Raw genomic sequence first — 19,377 nt, 5'->3', positions numbered from 1 at the left:
GTGGTTTGAATATACGTGCACTTAATAACACACATTTCATGCGGTGAATATGCGACACACAAGTGACAAAAACAACATCAATTTAAACGTTTGTATTTAATTCAATTATTTAAAAGCGTTTATTTCAAGGTCAGGATATACGTCGCACATCTTTTTCATAGTTATTTTTTGTTTTAAACTAAGCTTCTTCTTTGTAATCATAAGTGGAGTTTGTTTGAATCCTGTATATAATTATGATAGATTGTAAATCAATGTCATTTTGGAAAAACTCACCACCGTAGAGAATTTAAAGTAAACTACATTGGTGTTTGCATTTTTCGTGGTGGCCGTTCTATTGGCCTACGTTAAAAAGTCGAACTTAATGTCCTGTTATTGTTGTATTAAATAAATTGAAAGAGCGAAAAATTGCGGTGCCTTCAGCTCTTGGATTTTCTCTTGTCATTTGATGCTGGTGTTATTTTAGAAGATGCATTGTGGGATTGATTTTATGTTTATGTTAATTAGTTCTACTGACGCATGCACACTCAATTTAGTTTAAAGAGAATATCTGAAGGCCAATTGTGTCTCCGGTAGATTTTGGGCAATCCATTTGTCCACTTGTTCACTTTGGTCCACCGTAAAGTAGTTCTTCCAGTCTCCCACATCGCCTGAAAAAATAATACATTTATGTTTATATCCAAATCATTTTCTTGTTAGTCCTTATATGTATATGTATGCTCCCCAAAAGGGAGATCATTAGGTCGCTGCTTTGCCGTCTGTCCGAATGTTCATTTGTTAGTTTTTTGGGTTTTTGACACGAATTTCACAGATGATCGTTTTCGTCATGCTCGATGTCCTTTCGTGCGTCTTACCATCCGGCACATACTTCGCTTCCCGACAGTAATGCTCAGAATATGATTAAACCGTATCAGAGTCTCGCTCTGAGAAAATGGGGTTTAATTCATGTGCGTAAAGTGTCATCCCAGATTAGCATGTGCAGTTCGCACAGACTAATCAGGGACGACATTTACCGCTCTTATGATAGTTTTCGTTTAAAGATAGTCTCTTCTTAGCGAAAATCCAGTTTAACCGGAAAGCGTCGTCCCTGATTAGCCTGTGCGGACTTCACAGGCTTGTCTGTGACGACACTTTACGCACATGCATTAAACCCCCTTTTCACAGAGCATGGCCCATATGTATCATCACCATAGTGTCGACATGCTCATCTTGTTCAATCGCTCTACTCCAATTATTTTTCAGTCATTTATTGCAATACAACATTTTCTAACCGAAGTTTGTGTTAAAAGGATAACAGAAATCATTGACCAGAATTGCATGAAACTATCAGACACTTATCTAGTGCTCAAACGGGTACCCGAAAAAACCCGAATCCGCGGGTCAAAAAAATACCCGCGGATCCGGGTCAAAGTTTCTGCGAACGATACCGGTTCGGGTCACAAACTACGAAGTACAAGATTACATGTTGAACGTGTAGTCAAATCATTTCTTTCAAACAAGTGAAGTAAGATTACACCCTTTATCAGTTTAAGCAGTGTTGTTATTACAAATTGTCATAAATAAATAGAAGTGATGCACCAAAAGCATAAATGCCGATGTTTATTCGTTATTCAGATCCCAAAATGGCGACGTTACAAAAAACGAAACTTGTATTATAAAATATATTGACTTCAAAGAAGAAAATGGATTTAGAGCTTACGGTGAATGCTATTTTGGCTTATCTCCACAAAATAAGACAAACTTTATTTTTGCTTGACAGGTTGTTTTTCCTGTACATGCACTTTTGATCGCTATTCCAAGTAATACTTACAATTGCTGATTAAGTTTTACACCGTATTACGTTGTCTAAACTTCATATTTTTATGCAGTTCAGAATTTCATTCATAATTAAATAAAGCAAAACAATAACACGTATAATATTCTAAACAATATGCTAGACAAACAGTTGAATATTTAAGAACGCTAAAACATTCTATGACAATTAAAGTAGTTTTATTTTAATATGTATTATCTGACCCGACCCGACCCGAATTTTCTCGGCTATTTAAATTTTGACCCGCCGACCCGACCCGAAGAATTTGTTTGACCCGTGTGAGCCCTACAATTTTCTTAAAGGGTTGACGGGTATATCTGTGAGGACGTTTCTGCGCAAATCACTAATAAGGGAGTTATTTACCCCTATAAAATTTGGTTTAAGCATGAGATCTCGGACTTCCATGATCTGAATTAGGTGAAAATGTATGTGCAGCAACCTTATATGTTTGAAATGTGCCTGTTGTCACATCATTCCCTAGAATGATTTTAGAAAGTTATTTCCATTTGATTAATACTGTGACGTTTTCGAGCGATATTTTTGTTCACAAGCGTGGAAAAAAATCTGAATTCGATGAATTGTATATACAGAGTCCTAAAAGAATGGACATGCGCATATTGTAAATTGTTTCACTTCAATCATTTGCCATGGGGTTCTTGAATCATAATTTGCTTGCGTGCCAGATCTCGGACAAACGATCTGAATTTGATGAACCATTAAAAACAGCATCAATAAGGATGGACATGCACACATTGTCATGTTGTCACGCTCTTTTGACTTTTAAGAAAGTTATTTCCCTTTAAATCAATACACAACATTGTTAATGATTTTATCGCCAAATGTCTGTTACTTATAATCCGAATTCGAAAACACTTTATAAGTAGTATCCCAAAATAGTGGGAATTTTAATATCGTGAGGTAATGGATTTTCCATTGAGATATAGTCGTATAATTTATAATTCTTTCGAATGAAATGTTCAATGGATCTCACAAACCAATGGTTTCAATTTGCTGACACTTTATATAAAGTATCTGTAAGGGTTGAGCATAAGCATATTACCACATAGTTCCGCTCGGAGTATTTGTAAGATTATATTCTTTCATTACAAATAAAACAGTTAAAGCCACACACCTTACCTCTGACTTTAAAATGAAATACATATAGATGCAATGTTAATCAATACATATAGATGCAATTTGCAAGTGTGCAAAATTGTCATTAAATCTATAGCCTAGTTAGCAAGTAATTTATTACTTTTCAAACGATGCCGCTTTTAAAACCGAAAGTAGGATTTCTCGACGTATACGTCCATTAATTTCGACAAACACGATTATTTTAAGTTTTAAAGCGCAAAAAAGACGGATTTGTACTATGTAACCACCAGAAATATTACAATTGGCATAGATGGGAGGCGGAAAACTACAACGGGCGAGGCATGGTCAGGGGTGATAACCCCAAAAAAGGGTTAGGGTAAGGGTTAGTGTTAGGGGTCGGGTTAGGGTTGGGTTCAGGCTAACCCAAACCCTAACCCGACCCCTAACACTAACCCAAACCCTAACCCTAACCCTCTAACCCCCCCTTGCGCAATACCATACCATGCTTCGCCCGTTGTCGTTTCCCTGGCATAGATACAATTAGATTTGTAGCCTAGTTAGCAAGTAATTTATTATTTTTCAAACGGTACCGCTTTTAAAACCAAAAGTAGGATTTCTAGACGTATACGTCTATTTCGAAAAACGCGATTATTTTTAAGTTTTAAAGCGCAAAAAGAGGGATTTCTACCTTGTAACCACCAGATATAATCTAATTGGCATAGATACAAGTAAATCTATAGCCTTGTTAGCAAGTAATTTATTATTTTTCAAACGGTACCGCTTTTACAACCGAAAGTAGGATTTCTAGACGTATACCTCCATTTCGAAAAACGCGATTAAGTTTTAAAGCGCAAAAAGACGGATTTATAATTTGTAACCACCAGATATATTCTAATTGGCATAGATAAAATATGTTTCTTATTTATACTTAAATAAATTGACTGTGCCAAATATGGTGTGTGGCTTTAAACAAAATTTCCGGCTAAAAAATCAGTTACTTAAGATAAATTATTGATGAAACTGTCTGCCGTGTCCTTATAAATAGGGTGGAACAGTACATTTAGTCAGCTTTTTTTAACTTTAATATGTTTCATCGAAGAGTTATTGATTTCGATAAATGACACAATTTTATCTTTGTTTAAGGTTTCTGAAAATTAAAACCCAATATCAATAACATATTTGGGCAGCTTCCCTACCAAGGGGTCATGCGCATATTGTAAGGTTGTTGTAGTCAAATAATCTTGCATTGAGTTAATGCCTCATTGGTTTATTCAATTTGTTCAATTAATTCCTAAATTGACGCAATATCGCACATTACAAGTTTGACTGATATTATTATTCATTTAGGCTTCTTCAGCTCTTGTCTTCAATTTTCAAACTGGCCATGAAAGCATTCCTTACTATGTACACACGTCTCTAGGTAAACATGATAACTAAAGCAATCATGGTAAAACAGAAGCATTATCTATTAAACTATTTCAAGATATGCAGTTGCTTACCTTTCCTGTACATATCAAAGCGCTTGTCCTTCTTGAATGGGTTTTCTTTGAACTCCGCGTCTGCTTTCTTCAAGTTATGGAACGAGCACGCCAGCGCTATCTTTTCAATCAATGCCTCCTTACAGCCGGTTCCAAGAAATGTGTTTAACTTACGTATCTCTTGGACAGAGTCCTGTAAGGTTGTTTGAAACAACTTTAAAAAAAATAGTGTTTGACTTAAAATAATAGTATTTAAATACATAGCAAAATGTTTTGTTTGTATACTTGTAAACAAAGAAGAAAAGTATTTAGATTGAAAATATAAGTATATGTTTTAGCGTAAGTATATATATACTGTATAACCACAGTCGTCTATATGTTGAATGAGCATATTTTATGAATATATTAGGAATACATGTACGAGTCAATTTTACAAAGTAGAACATTTTTTACCAAAGCGCATTTGTATGTCTACACCTCTCTGTTAAGTTTGATAAGCACATACTCAAGTACAGTTTCAGTTTTAGTTAGTATTCTTTAACCCAAAAGTAATATACACTCGTGAAAAGAACAGTGCATTTTGAGATTTAGATCAAACTGTTGTATCTCATGCATATGTCTTTATCAGTTCACACTTAACCTGTACTTGGTTGACATCGAGAAAATGTACCAATTAAATATCTTAACTGAAGTCTACCTGTTTGAGATCTTCGAAGTAGATGTTGAGGATTTGATCCGGGTGAGCCTTGGTAAATATCTCCCATTGGCGCACATAGTCGGCCCAAGAACAATACCAATCTGAAGTACATATCAATTGCTTAAACGACCTTGTTATGGATTAATTAAATTGTTTTGTGCAAGGAAATATGGTAATCAAAGAACAACATGTATGTGAAAAAGAAAAGAAAATGCAGAAGACTGGCATTTACTTATTGTCGGTAAATTCCACGTCATTTAATAATTATTTTCTTTGTTGCTAGTAAATGTTTCAATAATTATATACATGTATGTGATTGCCTTCACATTTGTTCCTTAATGCAATCTTCACCCATAATAAAGTCTAACTATTAATATAAAAAAAAATTGAATAACTATGAACACAATTCATACGCACTTTATAAGTGTAAATAAATGAACATATAATTTCACATTGTGATTTTTTTATCATCAGAATGTTGCTTACATATGCCATAGGTTCCAAGCATTAATGGTAAAAACTCATCAAAGGAGCTTGTTGTGTTACGCTCATGTGAGTCCTTCATGTGGTGATAGGCGGATACACACACGTCCTTGAAATTACGCTGAACGTGCACAATCTTGATGCCTTTACTGAGCACTTCCTTGGGCGTGAGGTGACGCGGATAGTGGCAGTTGAGAACCCTGGGCGACGGAAGATCAGCGAGTGTGGAAATGTCACGATGGTCGAGGAAAGCAAACTCCTTGACCTTCTTTTCGTAATCGGTGCTTCTCTTCTGCAGCATGATAATGATCTCCCACACCCAGTGGGTTCCTGTTGAACAGTAATTAGAGACTCAAGAATGATCTATCGCATCCAGTGGGTGCCTAAACAACAGTCATCATAGACTCAAGAATGGTCTTCAACATCCAATAGGTCCCGTAAGTGACTCAAGAATGTTGTCCAAAGCCAATTGGTATCTACATAACAGCCATCAAATATTTGAGAACAATCTTAAACATCCAGTAAGACCGCGTAGAACAGTCATTAGAGACTCAGAGAATGCTATCACACATCAATGAATCCTAACAGAACAGACACCAGAAAACCGAGAATGTTGCCCAACATCCAGTGGGTTTCTACAAAACAGCCATCGCACACTTTAGATTGATCTCCCTCTTTCAGTGGATCCCTTGAACACCGACTCATGAATGATCCGCCCCATCCAGTGGGTCCTAATGATCAGTGGTCAGAGACTCAAGCATTGGATACTTCAGTTTTGATTACGATATGTACATATTTTTAAACTTCTGATCATACTCATTCACAATAGTGGCAATAACGACTGTAGTTTACTCTCAAACAAAATCTTATTGGTAATATTTAGTCATCGGGGATAACGATTAAATTCTGTGCCGGACATAACTTACAAAAACATGCATACATCAGTCAACAAGTTCAACTAAAGAAGATGTGGATAGCGATCTACAAGCATATCAATTAAAAGAGCAAGCTTTGTATCTGAATAGCTGAATGGGCATTTTTTAGAATTGTTTTGTACTAGTTTGCAAAGAGTCTTACTACTACAAGGATGGTTAACTTGTGAATACATATTGTTCGTGTCTAATTGTATATCCTGACCTTTAATAAAACACTACTAACTACAGGTTGTAATTGAATGGTCGCTGAAAAGCATTATAAATTCATGTAAATACAAAAAGTCCTACTTCTCAAAAACAGTAATGCAGAGATTGAAATGACTATGCAATATTCAACATCACCAGATTTGGGGTACGTGGCCAAGTAGATGTCATCCTCTCTTACTGGGAAGTTCAAAATATGTCGATATGTGCGGCTAGATCCCCCTCAGGTAGTTGTAGGTCGGCCCTGCGAATGGGAGGATAAGAGCAGATATAAGTGCATTGCGAAATGTTATACTTTCCAAATTATCGTTTGAACTTTCTAATATTTAAATTTTAATATTTAAAGGTGATAGGAACCACGTGATATACTCTTAGGTCTGTAAGCATGCACACATTAATAGGCATCCTTTGTTTTTTATAAACACAATCAGACATATGTGACATTAAAAAGTTCGATAGTAATTATGTTAATAAGTTAAATGCATTTTTTTTTAATTAAAACATGTTTTAAAGGAAAAGTAATTTAATACCTAGAGTGTAAGCCTTTGGCAAAGTGGAATTCCAGAATGGATCCGTCTGGTTTCACAAGTTTCATCTTGGTTGTCATCTTCGAACGTGTCTAAAGTGTATTGAATGAACTTGTGAATGTTAAAGGGGCCTTTTCACAGATTTTGGCATTTTTTAACTTATTCATTAAATGCTTTATATTGATAAATGTAAACATTGGATCATAAAAGCTCCAGTAAAAAATCAAGAAAAAAAAAATAAAAAAAGGAAAAGAACATTGCCTGGAGCAGGTTTCGAACCAGTGACCCCTGGAGTCCTGCCAGAGTCCTGAAGTAAAAACGCTTTAGCCTACTGAGCTATTCCGCCGAGTACACATTCTTGACGTATTTTATACCTTATATAAGCAATCTTCGTAGTTTCACAAAATTTAACGACAAAAACAGAACTCTCCAAATTATTCAATTGTTTCGCGTTGCAACGCTTTATAATTTTTAGGTTTTAAAATCGTCAACAGATGCATATAATGGCTATATTAGAGCATGGTTAATGTTCAGTATTACTGTTTCCTCACAAATATCATAATTAAAACGAAAACTTACGAATCTGAAACAACTTTTTTCAATTTTGTCAATTTACCAAAGCGTGAAAAGATCCCTTTAATGCTCACATTATTAGTTGGTTCCAGTTCAGATTGCTGGCGATTGTGATTTCAAATATGTTGTTTTTTTCAGCTGAATTTAAGTTCAACAATTGCATTTATATGCAATAGTCAAAGTCTAAGATCATTTAATGAAAATGTTCCGCTTGTTCGAAAAAAGTCAACAAATATCCGCCGTTTTATTTCCCGTAAAGACATGGAAATCTCACTACAACCCAACTAATATACAGGTTACGTGCTCCCCTTGTGTGGGGAATGAGTGAAGAACACCAGTAAATGACATCCCAATCATTGTTAGAATCTACATTTCACTATGACTTGATGCTTGCATGTTCTTTAACGATTATGTTATAACAATAGGTGAATAGCCTCATCTCCGTGTAAAATTATACTCAATATAGTTATGGCAAAGGTCATCAAACACTATTTTTACACTTCAGCAGTGAGTGAAATTTTTTGGCAATCATGTGCATTACAATTTATACAAGATATACAATAGCATTAACCACATTTTCCGTATATTAATTAATGTCACAATCGTTATGGCTGGTTATTCATCACGTAACATATGTATGCTATGATCGGTATAATGTACATATATCATGGTTAAATATTGAAAACAAATATTATGTATTTTTGCAAAGCAAAGCATTATAAGTTTGTATTATCTTAAACTATTTACCGTGTTTACACTGAATGCATACATTGTACACTTGACCTTTTGAAGTTTGAGAAATGTTGTTGATTATCGTGAAATGATAATGCGATCTTACACTGAAATCCCCAAATTTCCACTAAAGAATTATTCATTATCTATTCTGTATTCTTTACCATTGTCACATTAAACCATGAAAACTTCAAAACACGTCTTCTTTAATGTATCAGACAGTGGGAATTTCGACTTAATATATGTATTTGTTCGCACCTTTTTATTGCTTTAAAATGTTATTTTATTATTTTTACAACACTATACTATTTGTAATAATATAAAATAATCAAAGTATCATAGCAAAAAAGCCATCTTTGGAAATCGATCCCGGGACTTGATGCAAAGGCTTATGATCTAAATTTACACCACAAAGACGTTTAAGATTTAGACGTGAATATTTAAACTTGGATCTTGTTTTGATTTTGACAAAATATCTTTGTTTTACGAATATTCGGAGACCGTTCGGGGTAACGGACATGTCCGACATAAGGCGATATTACACGAAGTTCACTACAGCCTATAAAACTAATATGTTACGCGTAGAGATACCAAGCCAATCTATGGTAGCACTATACAGTTTTGAGCCTTAGTGTCGAATTGGCAGGGTAGAAATTTCTAATAAATAGGGATACAATAAAACTGAGCAGCAATAATAGTGTTTTACAAGTTTAAAGTATCAGATTTGAGTGGTGGTGGTTTGAAATGCATGCTTAGTGAATTCGAAAATGTGTCCAGTGCCTAGCCAGTGTGTCTGCTGGGCAGTCAAGGTCATGAAATACGTACATGCTGGTTTCTAGCTCCGAAGGCTAATTTTGCATGAATTTTAAAGGTGCCTCCACTCAACTGAATTTCTGCAAAAAACCGCGTGGATGACCCTAGGATTCTTCGGTGTCGGTCAAATATCTGGTTAGTGATGCAGTAAAGCAGAAAGTGTTTAATGAACTGGCATTTGCAGTTTAGTGGTAAATTTGTGTTGAAAATCACAGAAATGGCCTCGAAAACAGGTGACATTCAGACCCCTAAATTGGCTGATTTTCCATGATAAAAATATACAGCAAGTGGGTGCACCATGGCTATCTATGTATTTTCTGGAAGACATACCCCCAACAATACTGAAGATATGTTTTGTATGATTTCAGGTGTAGACGTTGTGTTAGCTGTGAGGACGGACAGTGCCCCCACCCCGGCAGCCAGTAGCCTATTTGTGACGAGAGCGCCGATGGCGCTGAAAGCATAGTTGCAAGATACAGGGAAGATGCTGCTGAAGTAAATGTTAAGGTCAAAATATACTAAATAGTTTCCTTATATGTTTCGATATAAAAGCGACAACTTCGAGCGAAAATAAATACAACATTTTGCACATAGAGACCCCCATAACCATACCTTTTCTTGACGGGCATTCTTAGCTTAATCGATTTAAGCAATAAAACAGATATGTCATGTTCAAACCAAAAAAGAATTCGACTCAAATAAAAAAAAATCTAGTGGATTGTAACCTTTTGCAGTGCCATTTTTTACTTTAATCTCCAACTTTATCCTATTTCAGGGATTTAGTAGTGAACACCTATGCTTACCCTCTCAATATCTCCAAACGATAAAACCAGAACAACAGTATAAAGTGTATAACATGCCTTCGATGAAAATATGATGATTTGTTTAGAGAGTACAGCCTTCATGACTCGATTATTGAGTATATTGTAACCTTAACGATTGCTGACATCAAGAGTCGCCCCCCTTGTTACCAATATGTTCTATTTTTAGAAACGGGAATTCCAAATAGTGACGAATGTGAATGGTTACAAATGACGTCACATAACTATGAAAATAAATACGTAGAATTACTTTATTTCACGCATACCATTATGCAACCATCCGTTTTCTTTTCCGACTTGATACATTTACAGATTTCCATTTAATATTTTACAGACACAACACTCGTCCAGAATTCGCGCGAATCCATTAAATCCGATGCCACATTTAAACCGTTAGCTCTACTCGTAACGTTAATTTCTGGCTAAAAGTAAGTCATTTTAACTTCAATTAACACATCTCTATTATTTTCAAACTCTACTTCATCAAATCCATAGAAAGGTAGGTCAGAATCCATGTCATAAATCAGAAAACATTTGACCTCTCACAGAACAGTAAACAAAGGAAATAGAAATTAGGTGTGAGTTCAGTATCAACAAGAACAGAATTGTTTTACGAACGAAATTTGTTTTAGTTTCTTAGAAGGTTTTTTCACGTAAAACGGTCTTAGAAAAATTCACTAAAAACGGTGTCAGCAATATTCTTGGAAGAAAACGTAAGAAAAACGTTTCAAAAAAAAAGAGTAAGAATTACCATAAACTAAATTAAAAAGATATTTCGTCTGATTTTTGATCAGGTAAGGCTTCAAAATGGACAACCATTCGATGTGTGTTTTCAAAATGTCGTATATACCTTAAGCATAGGTGCGTTGCACCTATGCTAAAAAACTGTAATGTGCCCCCCTATTGCACGACGGTAACATTGCATTGTGTATGTGAGAGCAAAGAACGACAACTCTGCATGGAGATTGAGGTTACAATATACTAAATCTTTTTGCTATACTCTCTAAAAACATGAACATCATTTATTTGAAGACACGGTTCTCTGTAGGGTCACTTGCCATGACTTTATTTTAGTATATTTATGTGTGCATGTTGCAGGGAAAACACAATCTCCATGCAGAGTTGTCGTTCCTTGCTCTCACATTTGATCCAGCTATGCCGGTTCCCGTCAAATCACTGCGCGGAGGTTGGGGAAAACATTGTTGTTTACTAGAAATTCACTCTTTTATCTGAAGATTGGAGACTACATAAGACTTTGACAGATGGCGGGAAACCCTCATGAACTGGATAGAAGCCGGTAAATAGATGGCTGTAAAACAGTGACTTTTGATTCGTGACGAGTTCTTTCTTACATACCGCGTGACCTATCTTTTTTATTGCTTAAATCAATTCGGCTTGGAATGCTCTTCGAGAAAAGGTATGGTTATGAGGGTCTGTATGCGCAAAAGTTTGACTTTATTTTTTCGTAAAAGTTATTGCTTTTACATTGAATTTGTGTAGGAAATCTTTTACTATATTGTGACCTTGATACCAAGACGTGAATTGCAGCATGGGAATTATGCTATTTTATTATAGAGCTTGTCGTGTAAGCGATTGACGCTGCATAAAATATGTAGTTTTTTGTTTGTTCTTCCTGTGTGTGAATCTTACATTATGAGCATCACATGCGATCAGTTAAATTTGTATAAATATGGTTAAGTTCTAGATTATGTGTTCGTTATGTGTCACTAAATTTATGTTATCGGCTTATGTTTCCTTATTTTATCAATTGTTATCTCCAAACGTATGCAATAATTATTGTTATATATCGAAACTTTTTAACGTTTGCCTTAAACATGAACATGTGCGTATTTTTATTGGCAGTCAAAGTCCTCTATTCATTAAAATACCGACAGAAATCTAAGTCAAAACCTATCTGAGACAGTAAATTAAAAAAGTAAAAGTAGAGTTTACCTCAAAAAGCCTCTTAAACTGTACACCAGTCTGTCAGGCCACCTTGGGAATGTGAACTATACTGAATCATTCATAAACACAGACGAATTTATGATGACATTTGATGCATTAAATCAACTTGATTGTCACGGGTAAGAGGGCTGATAAATGCGTCCTAGTTTATGTCCTGTATCCATTGTGCCAATTTATTTCTGATCCAAAATAGACACGACCGTATTTTGCTTGTACTTAAAGGACCTGAGTATTTGTAATTGTTTTTGAAGATGATTTAAATCATTATTTGGCTTTGATTGTCAAATAGCCCTTTACCACTTAATTACTTATGTTAAGGTTCATGTAGAGGCTTCATTTTGAAAAATGTGGGACCACTAGCATTGAACTTAAATTTGACTAAAGGAAGAGTGCCACGTTGAAAATGTATACAAATATGCTTTAAAGGATGTTTTTCCTTCAAACTGCTACCCATTTTGTACATCAACGTATCATAACATCCACAAAATCAATCAAAATACAAAGCGATTTTAACACTAAAATATACATTATTTTCAAAAATCTGAATCATGTTTATTCCATGTATTTCGGCGGAAAATTATATAACTAGTGATTAATATCGACATTGACGAGGGCAAGTTACGCGTAAATAGTAAAAAAAAGTTTACATATCTAGAAATATCAAAACTCGAACACATGTCATTTCATCACCATGGGGGGCAGCCATTTTTAAATTAATAAAATAGAAAGAAACATGCTAAAAACTTACTCATCGCCTAATTGACATTCCAAACGGTTGACGATGACAAATGCATTGGATTGTAATCTTTCCGTTGATGTTTGCAAACTGCATGATCAGACCTCATAAGCACTCAAAAGAATAACTATGTAAGAAGCATTTCACCAATGTTTACAATCGTTGTCGAATCACTGTACTTATATTATTGCGCATAAAATAGTACGCTTACAGACCGACAGAAAGATCGATACGTAACTCCGTTCAATTCATCACGGTATACTATTCTATTGATAATATATATCATACATCGCTTTAACAATCAAAAAGTAGAAATAATTCGTTTAAACGGAGTTTTTAATAACGAAAGTGAAAACAACGGAAGTTGGATGGATATTCTGTGAGATGCACTTCGGCTCCAGAAAAACAATACAAATAAACTAAAAAAGACGTGTGAGGGACAATTTTCAGCTGGAATATATTTGAAATAGGGTAGGTGATGATATCTCTACGTGGTCATTTCTGTTATTTAGTGCGATCTCTTGCTGATTAATGTTAATAGTTGTTTTACTAGTTGCCACCAAACTGTCAAAATTAGTATGTGTTTTCTCAGGTATGTGTATACACATACCCGGTTTTCTCACCACTGCACGGGGTTTCGACCGATTGTTTTTGCACGTTTTTCTACGGAGCACAGCGATGGCCACGCTTTCAAAATGGGAAGAAGGAATCGAAATATAAAATCAATCTATGGAACGCCATTACGACTTCATATGACTGTTTTCGTTGTTTGCAGTACATTAATCAATATTTTCAGTGGAATATACGTTATGCTTTGTGCAAATTTCTTTACGTTCGGTACAGTCGTCATTGAATGCAGTAGTTAAAGCATTACGCGTAGTAGTCACAACATTATGTTCTGTCCAAACTTCTTGACGTTCTGTACATTCAACATTATGTGTAGTAGTTTTATCATTATGCGCTGTGAAAACGTCTTTACGTTCGGTACATTGGTCATAACGTGCAGCAGTTACATCATTATGTGCAGTAGTAACAACATTACGTGCTGTGCAAACTTCTTTCCGTTCGGTACATTCGTCATGACTCCTTATGTGTAGCAGTTTTAACATTATGCGCTGTGAAAACGTCTTTACGTTCGGTACATTCGTCATTACGTGCAGCAGTTACATCATTAAGTGCAGTAGTAACAACATTACGTGCTGTGCAAACTTCTTTCCGTTCGGTACATTCGTCACGAATGTACCGAACGTAAAGACGTTTGCACAGCGCATAATGATAAAACTACTACACATAATGACGAATGTACCGAACGGAAAGAAGTTTGCACAGCACGTAATGTTGTTACTACTACGCATAATGATGTAACTGCTGCACATAATGACGAATGTACCGAACGTAAAGACATTTGCACAGCGCATAATGATAAAACTACTGCACATAATGTTGAATGTACCGAACGTAAAGAAGTTTGCACAGCGCGTAATGTTGTTACTACTGCACATAATAATGTAACTGCTGCACGTAATGACGAATGTACCGAACGTAAAGACGTTTGCACAGCGCATAATGAAATAACTACTACACATAATGATAAATGTATCGAACGGAAAGACGTTTGCACAGCACGTAATGTTGTTACTACTGCACATAATGATGTAACTGCTGCACGTAATGACGAATGTACCGAACGTAAAGACGTTTGCACAGCGAATAATGATAAAACTACTACACATAATGAGTCATGACGAATGTACCGAACGGAAAGAAGTTTGCACAGCACGTAATGTTGTTACTACTGCACATAACGGTGTAACTGCTGCACGTAATGACCAATGTACCGAACGTAAAGACGTTTGCACAGCGCATAATGATAAAACAACTACACATAATGTTGAATGTACAGAACGTCAAGAAGTTTGGAATGTTGTTACTACTTCGCGTAATGCGTTAACTACTGCATACAATGACGACTGTACCGAACGTAAAGAAAATTGCACAAAGCATAATGAATATTCCACTGAAAATAATGATTAATGTACTGCAAACAACGACAACAGTCATATGCAGTCAGTAATGGCGTTCCATATCAATCGGTTTGCCAATTTCTTTATATTCCTTTACAATTTTATATGTCGTCTGCAATCTATTTCAATTTGAGATGGTTTGAAATTTGCAATTTGGTTGAGAGGTAAATAACAAAATTGTTAAGCCTTTGAAATAGAATTGTGACTCTTATTATCCACCATACCTGGATTTTTAAAAAGTAGTTACGTTTTAGTTATTTTTAGAACTGTGTTTAGGAAATTTATCAAAAAAAGGCAGTTGAATAAAAAATCATTTGTTGTTTTATGACAATAATTTTCTGTGAAATGTTGCTAACTTGACCTTGTATATGTATATAGCTTTGTATTTATCTAACTTACGGTAGTGCATATCCTTTCCTAACTTTAGATTGAGATTTTGTAAATTAGTGTAAAAATGTATTGGTTTTAAACCAAAATATGAATAAAGCACACAAATATTGAATGTCAAAAATGTGTTTATGTTATTCTATCCGTCTTAAGCTTTAAAATGATATATAGTTTGACCATATTGTACCACATTGAATGAAGATAAACCAAAGCGAAGTTTTAATGAATTTTATCCCCCCCCCCCATGAACCTTAAGGTTCATGTAGAGGCTTCATTTTGAAAAATGTGGGACCCCTAGCATTGAACTCAAATTTGACTAAAGGATGAGTGCCACATTGAAAATGTATACATAAATGCTTTAAAAGATGTTTTTCCTTCAAACTGCTACCAATTTTGTACATCAAGGTATCATAACATCCACAAAATCAATCAAAAAACAAAGCAATTTTAACACTAAAATATACATTATTTTCAAAAATCTGAATCATGTTTATTCCACGTATTTCGGCGGAAATTATATAACTAGTGAATAATATCGACATTGACGAGGGCAAGTTACGCTTAAATAGTAAAAAAAGTTAACATATCTAGAAATATCAAAACTCGAACACATGTCATTTCATCACCATGGGGGCAGCCATTGTTAAATTAATAAAATGAAAAGAAACATGCTAAAAACTCACTCATCGCCTAATTGACATTCCAAACGGTTGACGATGACGAATGCATTGGATTGTAATCTTTCCGTTGATGTTTGCAAACTGCACGATCAGACCTCATAAACACTCAAAAGAATAACTATGTAAGAAGCATTTCACCAATGTTTACAATCGTTTTCGAATCACTGTACATATATTATTGCGCATAAAATAGTACGCTTAAAGACTGACAGAAAGATCGATAGTAACTCCATTCAATTCATCACGGTATACTATTCTATTGATAATATATAATAATACATCGCTTTAACAATCTAAAAGTAAAAATAATTCTTTTAAACGGAGTTTTTAATAACGAAAGTGAAAACAACGGAAGTTGGATGGATATTCTGTGAGATGCACTTCGGCTCCAGGAAAACAATACAAATAAACTAAAAAAGACGTGTGGGGGACAATTTTCAGCTGGAAAATATTTGAAATAGGGTAAGTGATGATATCTCTACGTGGTCATTTCTGTTATTTAGTCCGATCTCTTGCTGATTAATGTTAATAGTCGTTTTACTAGTTGCCACCCAACTGTCAAAATAAGTACATGTGTTTTCTCAGGTATGTGTATACACATACCCGGTTTTCTCACCACTGCACGTGGTTTCGACCGATTTGTTTTGCACGTTTTTCTACGGATCACAGCGATGGCCACGCTTTCAAAATGGGTGAAAGGAATCGAAATATAAAATCAATCTTTTTGCCAATTTCTTTATGTTCCTTTACAATTTTATATGTCGTCTGCAATCTATTTCAATTTGAGATGGTTTAAAATTTGCAATTTGGTTGAGAGGTAAATAACAAAATTGTTAAGCCTTTGAAATAGAATTGTGACTCTTATTATCCACCATACCTGGATTTTTTAAAAGTACTTACGTTTTAGTTATTTTTAGAACTTTGTTTAGGATATTTATCCAAAAAAGGCAGTTGAATAAAAACTCATTTGTTGTTATATGACAATAATTTTCTGTGAAATGTTGCTAACTTGACCTTGTATATGTATATAGCTTTGTATTTATTCAACTTAAGGTAGTGCATATCCTTCCTAACTTTAGATTGAGATTTTGTAAATTAGTGTAAAAATGTATTGGTTTTAAACAAAAATATGAATAAAACAAAAAAAGATTGAATGTCAAAAATGTGTTTATGTTATTCTATCCGTCTTTTGCTTTAAAATGTATGGAAGCATATTTGTGCCACCACTTAACAACTTAAAATAACATGAAAATAATGGCGGATTTCGCGAAAAAGAAATTCTTTTCGCGAAAACAGATAAATTTTCACGTAAATAAATATATTTTGTTAACACGAATTTATGCATGGTAGTGCTCTAAACTGCCAACACATACAGATAAAATGTTCATGAAAATAATGGAAGATTTCGCAAAACAAATAACTTTTCTCGAAATCAGATTACTTCATGAAATTATGAATATTAATTCGCGAAAGATGCCAGTTATATAAAAATAGATGCTCTTCAATTGGTGAACATTGTCTTTATCTTACAGACCAAGAACTGGAGTGTACGTGCATACTATAGCAAGTAGTAAGTTTCCTTTTATTGTTTTATTTTTTATGTAAATGCATCTTTGTTGACGAAAATACATGAAGCTGTTTTTACATATTTATTTTCAGACACAATAATGGAAATTACTGGGTGAGACATGGATGTGCGATTTTTCTGTATTCATTAATGCAACAGTCTATACAGTGTCAATGTCACATTTAGAGTTCAAAGGTCGAAAACGGTACAGTACCAATTTCCCCTTTTGGAAAGCCACCTGTTAGACCATTGGATTTTTTATTTGAATAATAGATCTCTAATTTTCTTTATGGTAATTCCAGATCATGCCCGCATACGATATTCAGGACGCCGATCTTCGGGGTATGTCATCATCACAGCTTATTGTTTTGTATCGTCAGAGAGGTTATTCTATACGTGAAATTCTTGGAGTTATGGCCATACGACATGGAACAATAACAAGCGAACGATCAATTTTCCGAGTCTTGAGACGTTACCGCCTGACTAGAGGCCAAAGTCAGCACAGTCTCGACGAAATTATTCAAGAAATATTGCTTGAGTTATCAGCTTCCGGTGAAAATGCTGGTTACCGGCAAATGCGTCAAAGACTCCTGATTAATCATGGACTTGCAGCTACATTTGAGATGGTTCGTCTTATTTTAGGACTCATTGATTCACAAGGTGCTGCCGATGTACATATCCAGCTTTTATTTAGATTACATTAGGGAAATTGATGGCATTCCAGTTCGGGTTTACGGTGACGCGGTATAGAAAATTCTATTGTCCGTGATGTGCAAATGGCATTACGATGGACAGACGCAGATCAGTACCAGGGGATCCAAAGCTTCGTCTATGTTTCATCTAACAGAAATGTCTGAATTGAGAGGTTTTGGCGAAGTCTTAGAGAAATGAGTGGAAATGTCTGGATGAACCATTTTAAAGATATGAGTGATTTCGGATTACTGGACACATCTGATAGTGTGCACTTAGAATGCATTAGATATTGTTTTCTTCTTGTCATTAGTAAAGACCTGAATGAAGTTTGCAATATTTGGAATACTCATTGTGTTCGTCGAAATAACCGAATTTCATGTCCTGCAGGAAAACCTGAGGTGTTGTTCTTTCAGCCAGAAGTACATGGCGCAAGAGATTGTAAAATATCACTGGTTGACCAAAGGGAATTAAATGATGTGGAACGGGAGTATTCTCAACGCCCTCCAGAACTTGTTGTATCACAAGAGTTCCTGACAATTGCAAGAGCAGCTGTCGGAGATTTGAATCTTCAATACCCACCTAGAAACAGAGAAGAAGGAACAGAGCTTTTTGCTGCAATAATCATGTACATTGAACGCCTCGTTTAACACGGAAATGAAACAAAAATGAACTTAATGATACTTCCTTAGAAGCTGGCTAACTTGTGCATTGGTTGACAAAATGTCAATTAATAGATATAGTTGTGTCTGAAAGCAGAGCAAGTACTAGTTTTAAACAAGCTGTTGGCTTTGTATGCGTTGTCATTGCCATGTATGATTGTGTGTCAATAAAACAATACATGTTTTGTCAGTTTCGCTTTAAAATATCATTTTAATATGTGGCCAAAATGCTAGCTTTATTTGTTATGAACACCCTGAAATAAAAATAAAACACAAACCAGGTTACGGTGTATATGGAATCAATACCGTCACGGGGGAAGTACTGTTACACGATGGGTAGAGTGTCTGGAAATATAATTTCTGGATCACTGCACTGTTTGCGTAACACTTTCAAATGTCATATGAACGATGGAATGCTTCTGTTCTGCCCATGTGTGGTTATCGCCCTTATACTGTCAAGTAGTTATAAATTTTTTGGGCATACGGTATGAACAATGC

At 35.0% G+C, this 19,377-nt stretch overlaps 1 protein-coding gene and 1 long non-coding RNA gene across 2 annotated transcripts; one reads left to right on the top strand and one right to left on the bottom strand.

Annotated features, from left to right (window-relative positions):
* Positions 1-77: 77 nt before the first annotated feature.
* LOC127872327 (sulfotransferase 1A1-like) lies at positions 78-7,309 on the bottom strand. Its single transcript, XM_052415657.1, has 6 exons — positions 7,233-7,309; positions 6,841-6,914; positions 5,567-5,893; positions 5,081-5,181; positions 4,405-4,597; positions 78-647 (listed from the first exon to the last, which is right to left on the bottom strand). The coding sequence occupies exons 1-6, from the start codon at positions 7,307-7,309 to the stop codon at positions 535-537; spliced, it is 885 nt and encodes a 294-aa protein (XP_052271617.1). The 3' UTR covers positions 78-534.
* Positions 7,310-12,188: 4,879 nt separating this feature from the next.
* LOC127874733 (uncharacterized) lies at positions 12,189-19,065 on the top strand. Its single transcript, XR_008047069.1, has 3 exons — positions 12,189-13,340; positions 17,493-17,530; positions 17,830-19,065. It is a non-coding gene; the product is annotated as an uncharacterized LOC127874733 (long non-coding RNA).
* The last annotated feature ends 312 nt before the right edge of the window (positions 19,066-19,377 follow it).

Source organism: Dreissena polymorpha, chromosome 3 (assembly GCF_020536995.1).
Source record: "Dreissena polymorpha isolate Duluth1 chromosome 3, UMN_Dpol_1.0, whole genome shotgun sequence".
NCBI classification, from domain to species: domain Eukaryota; kingdom Metazoa; phylum Mollusca; class Bivalvia; order Myida; family Dreissenidae; genus Dreissena; species Dreissena polymorpha.
Note: the sequence above shows the minus strand (reverse complement) of the source record. Positions and strands in the feature narration are given on the sequence as shown.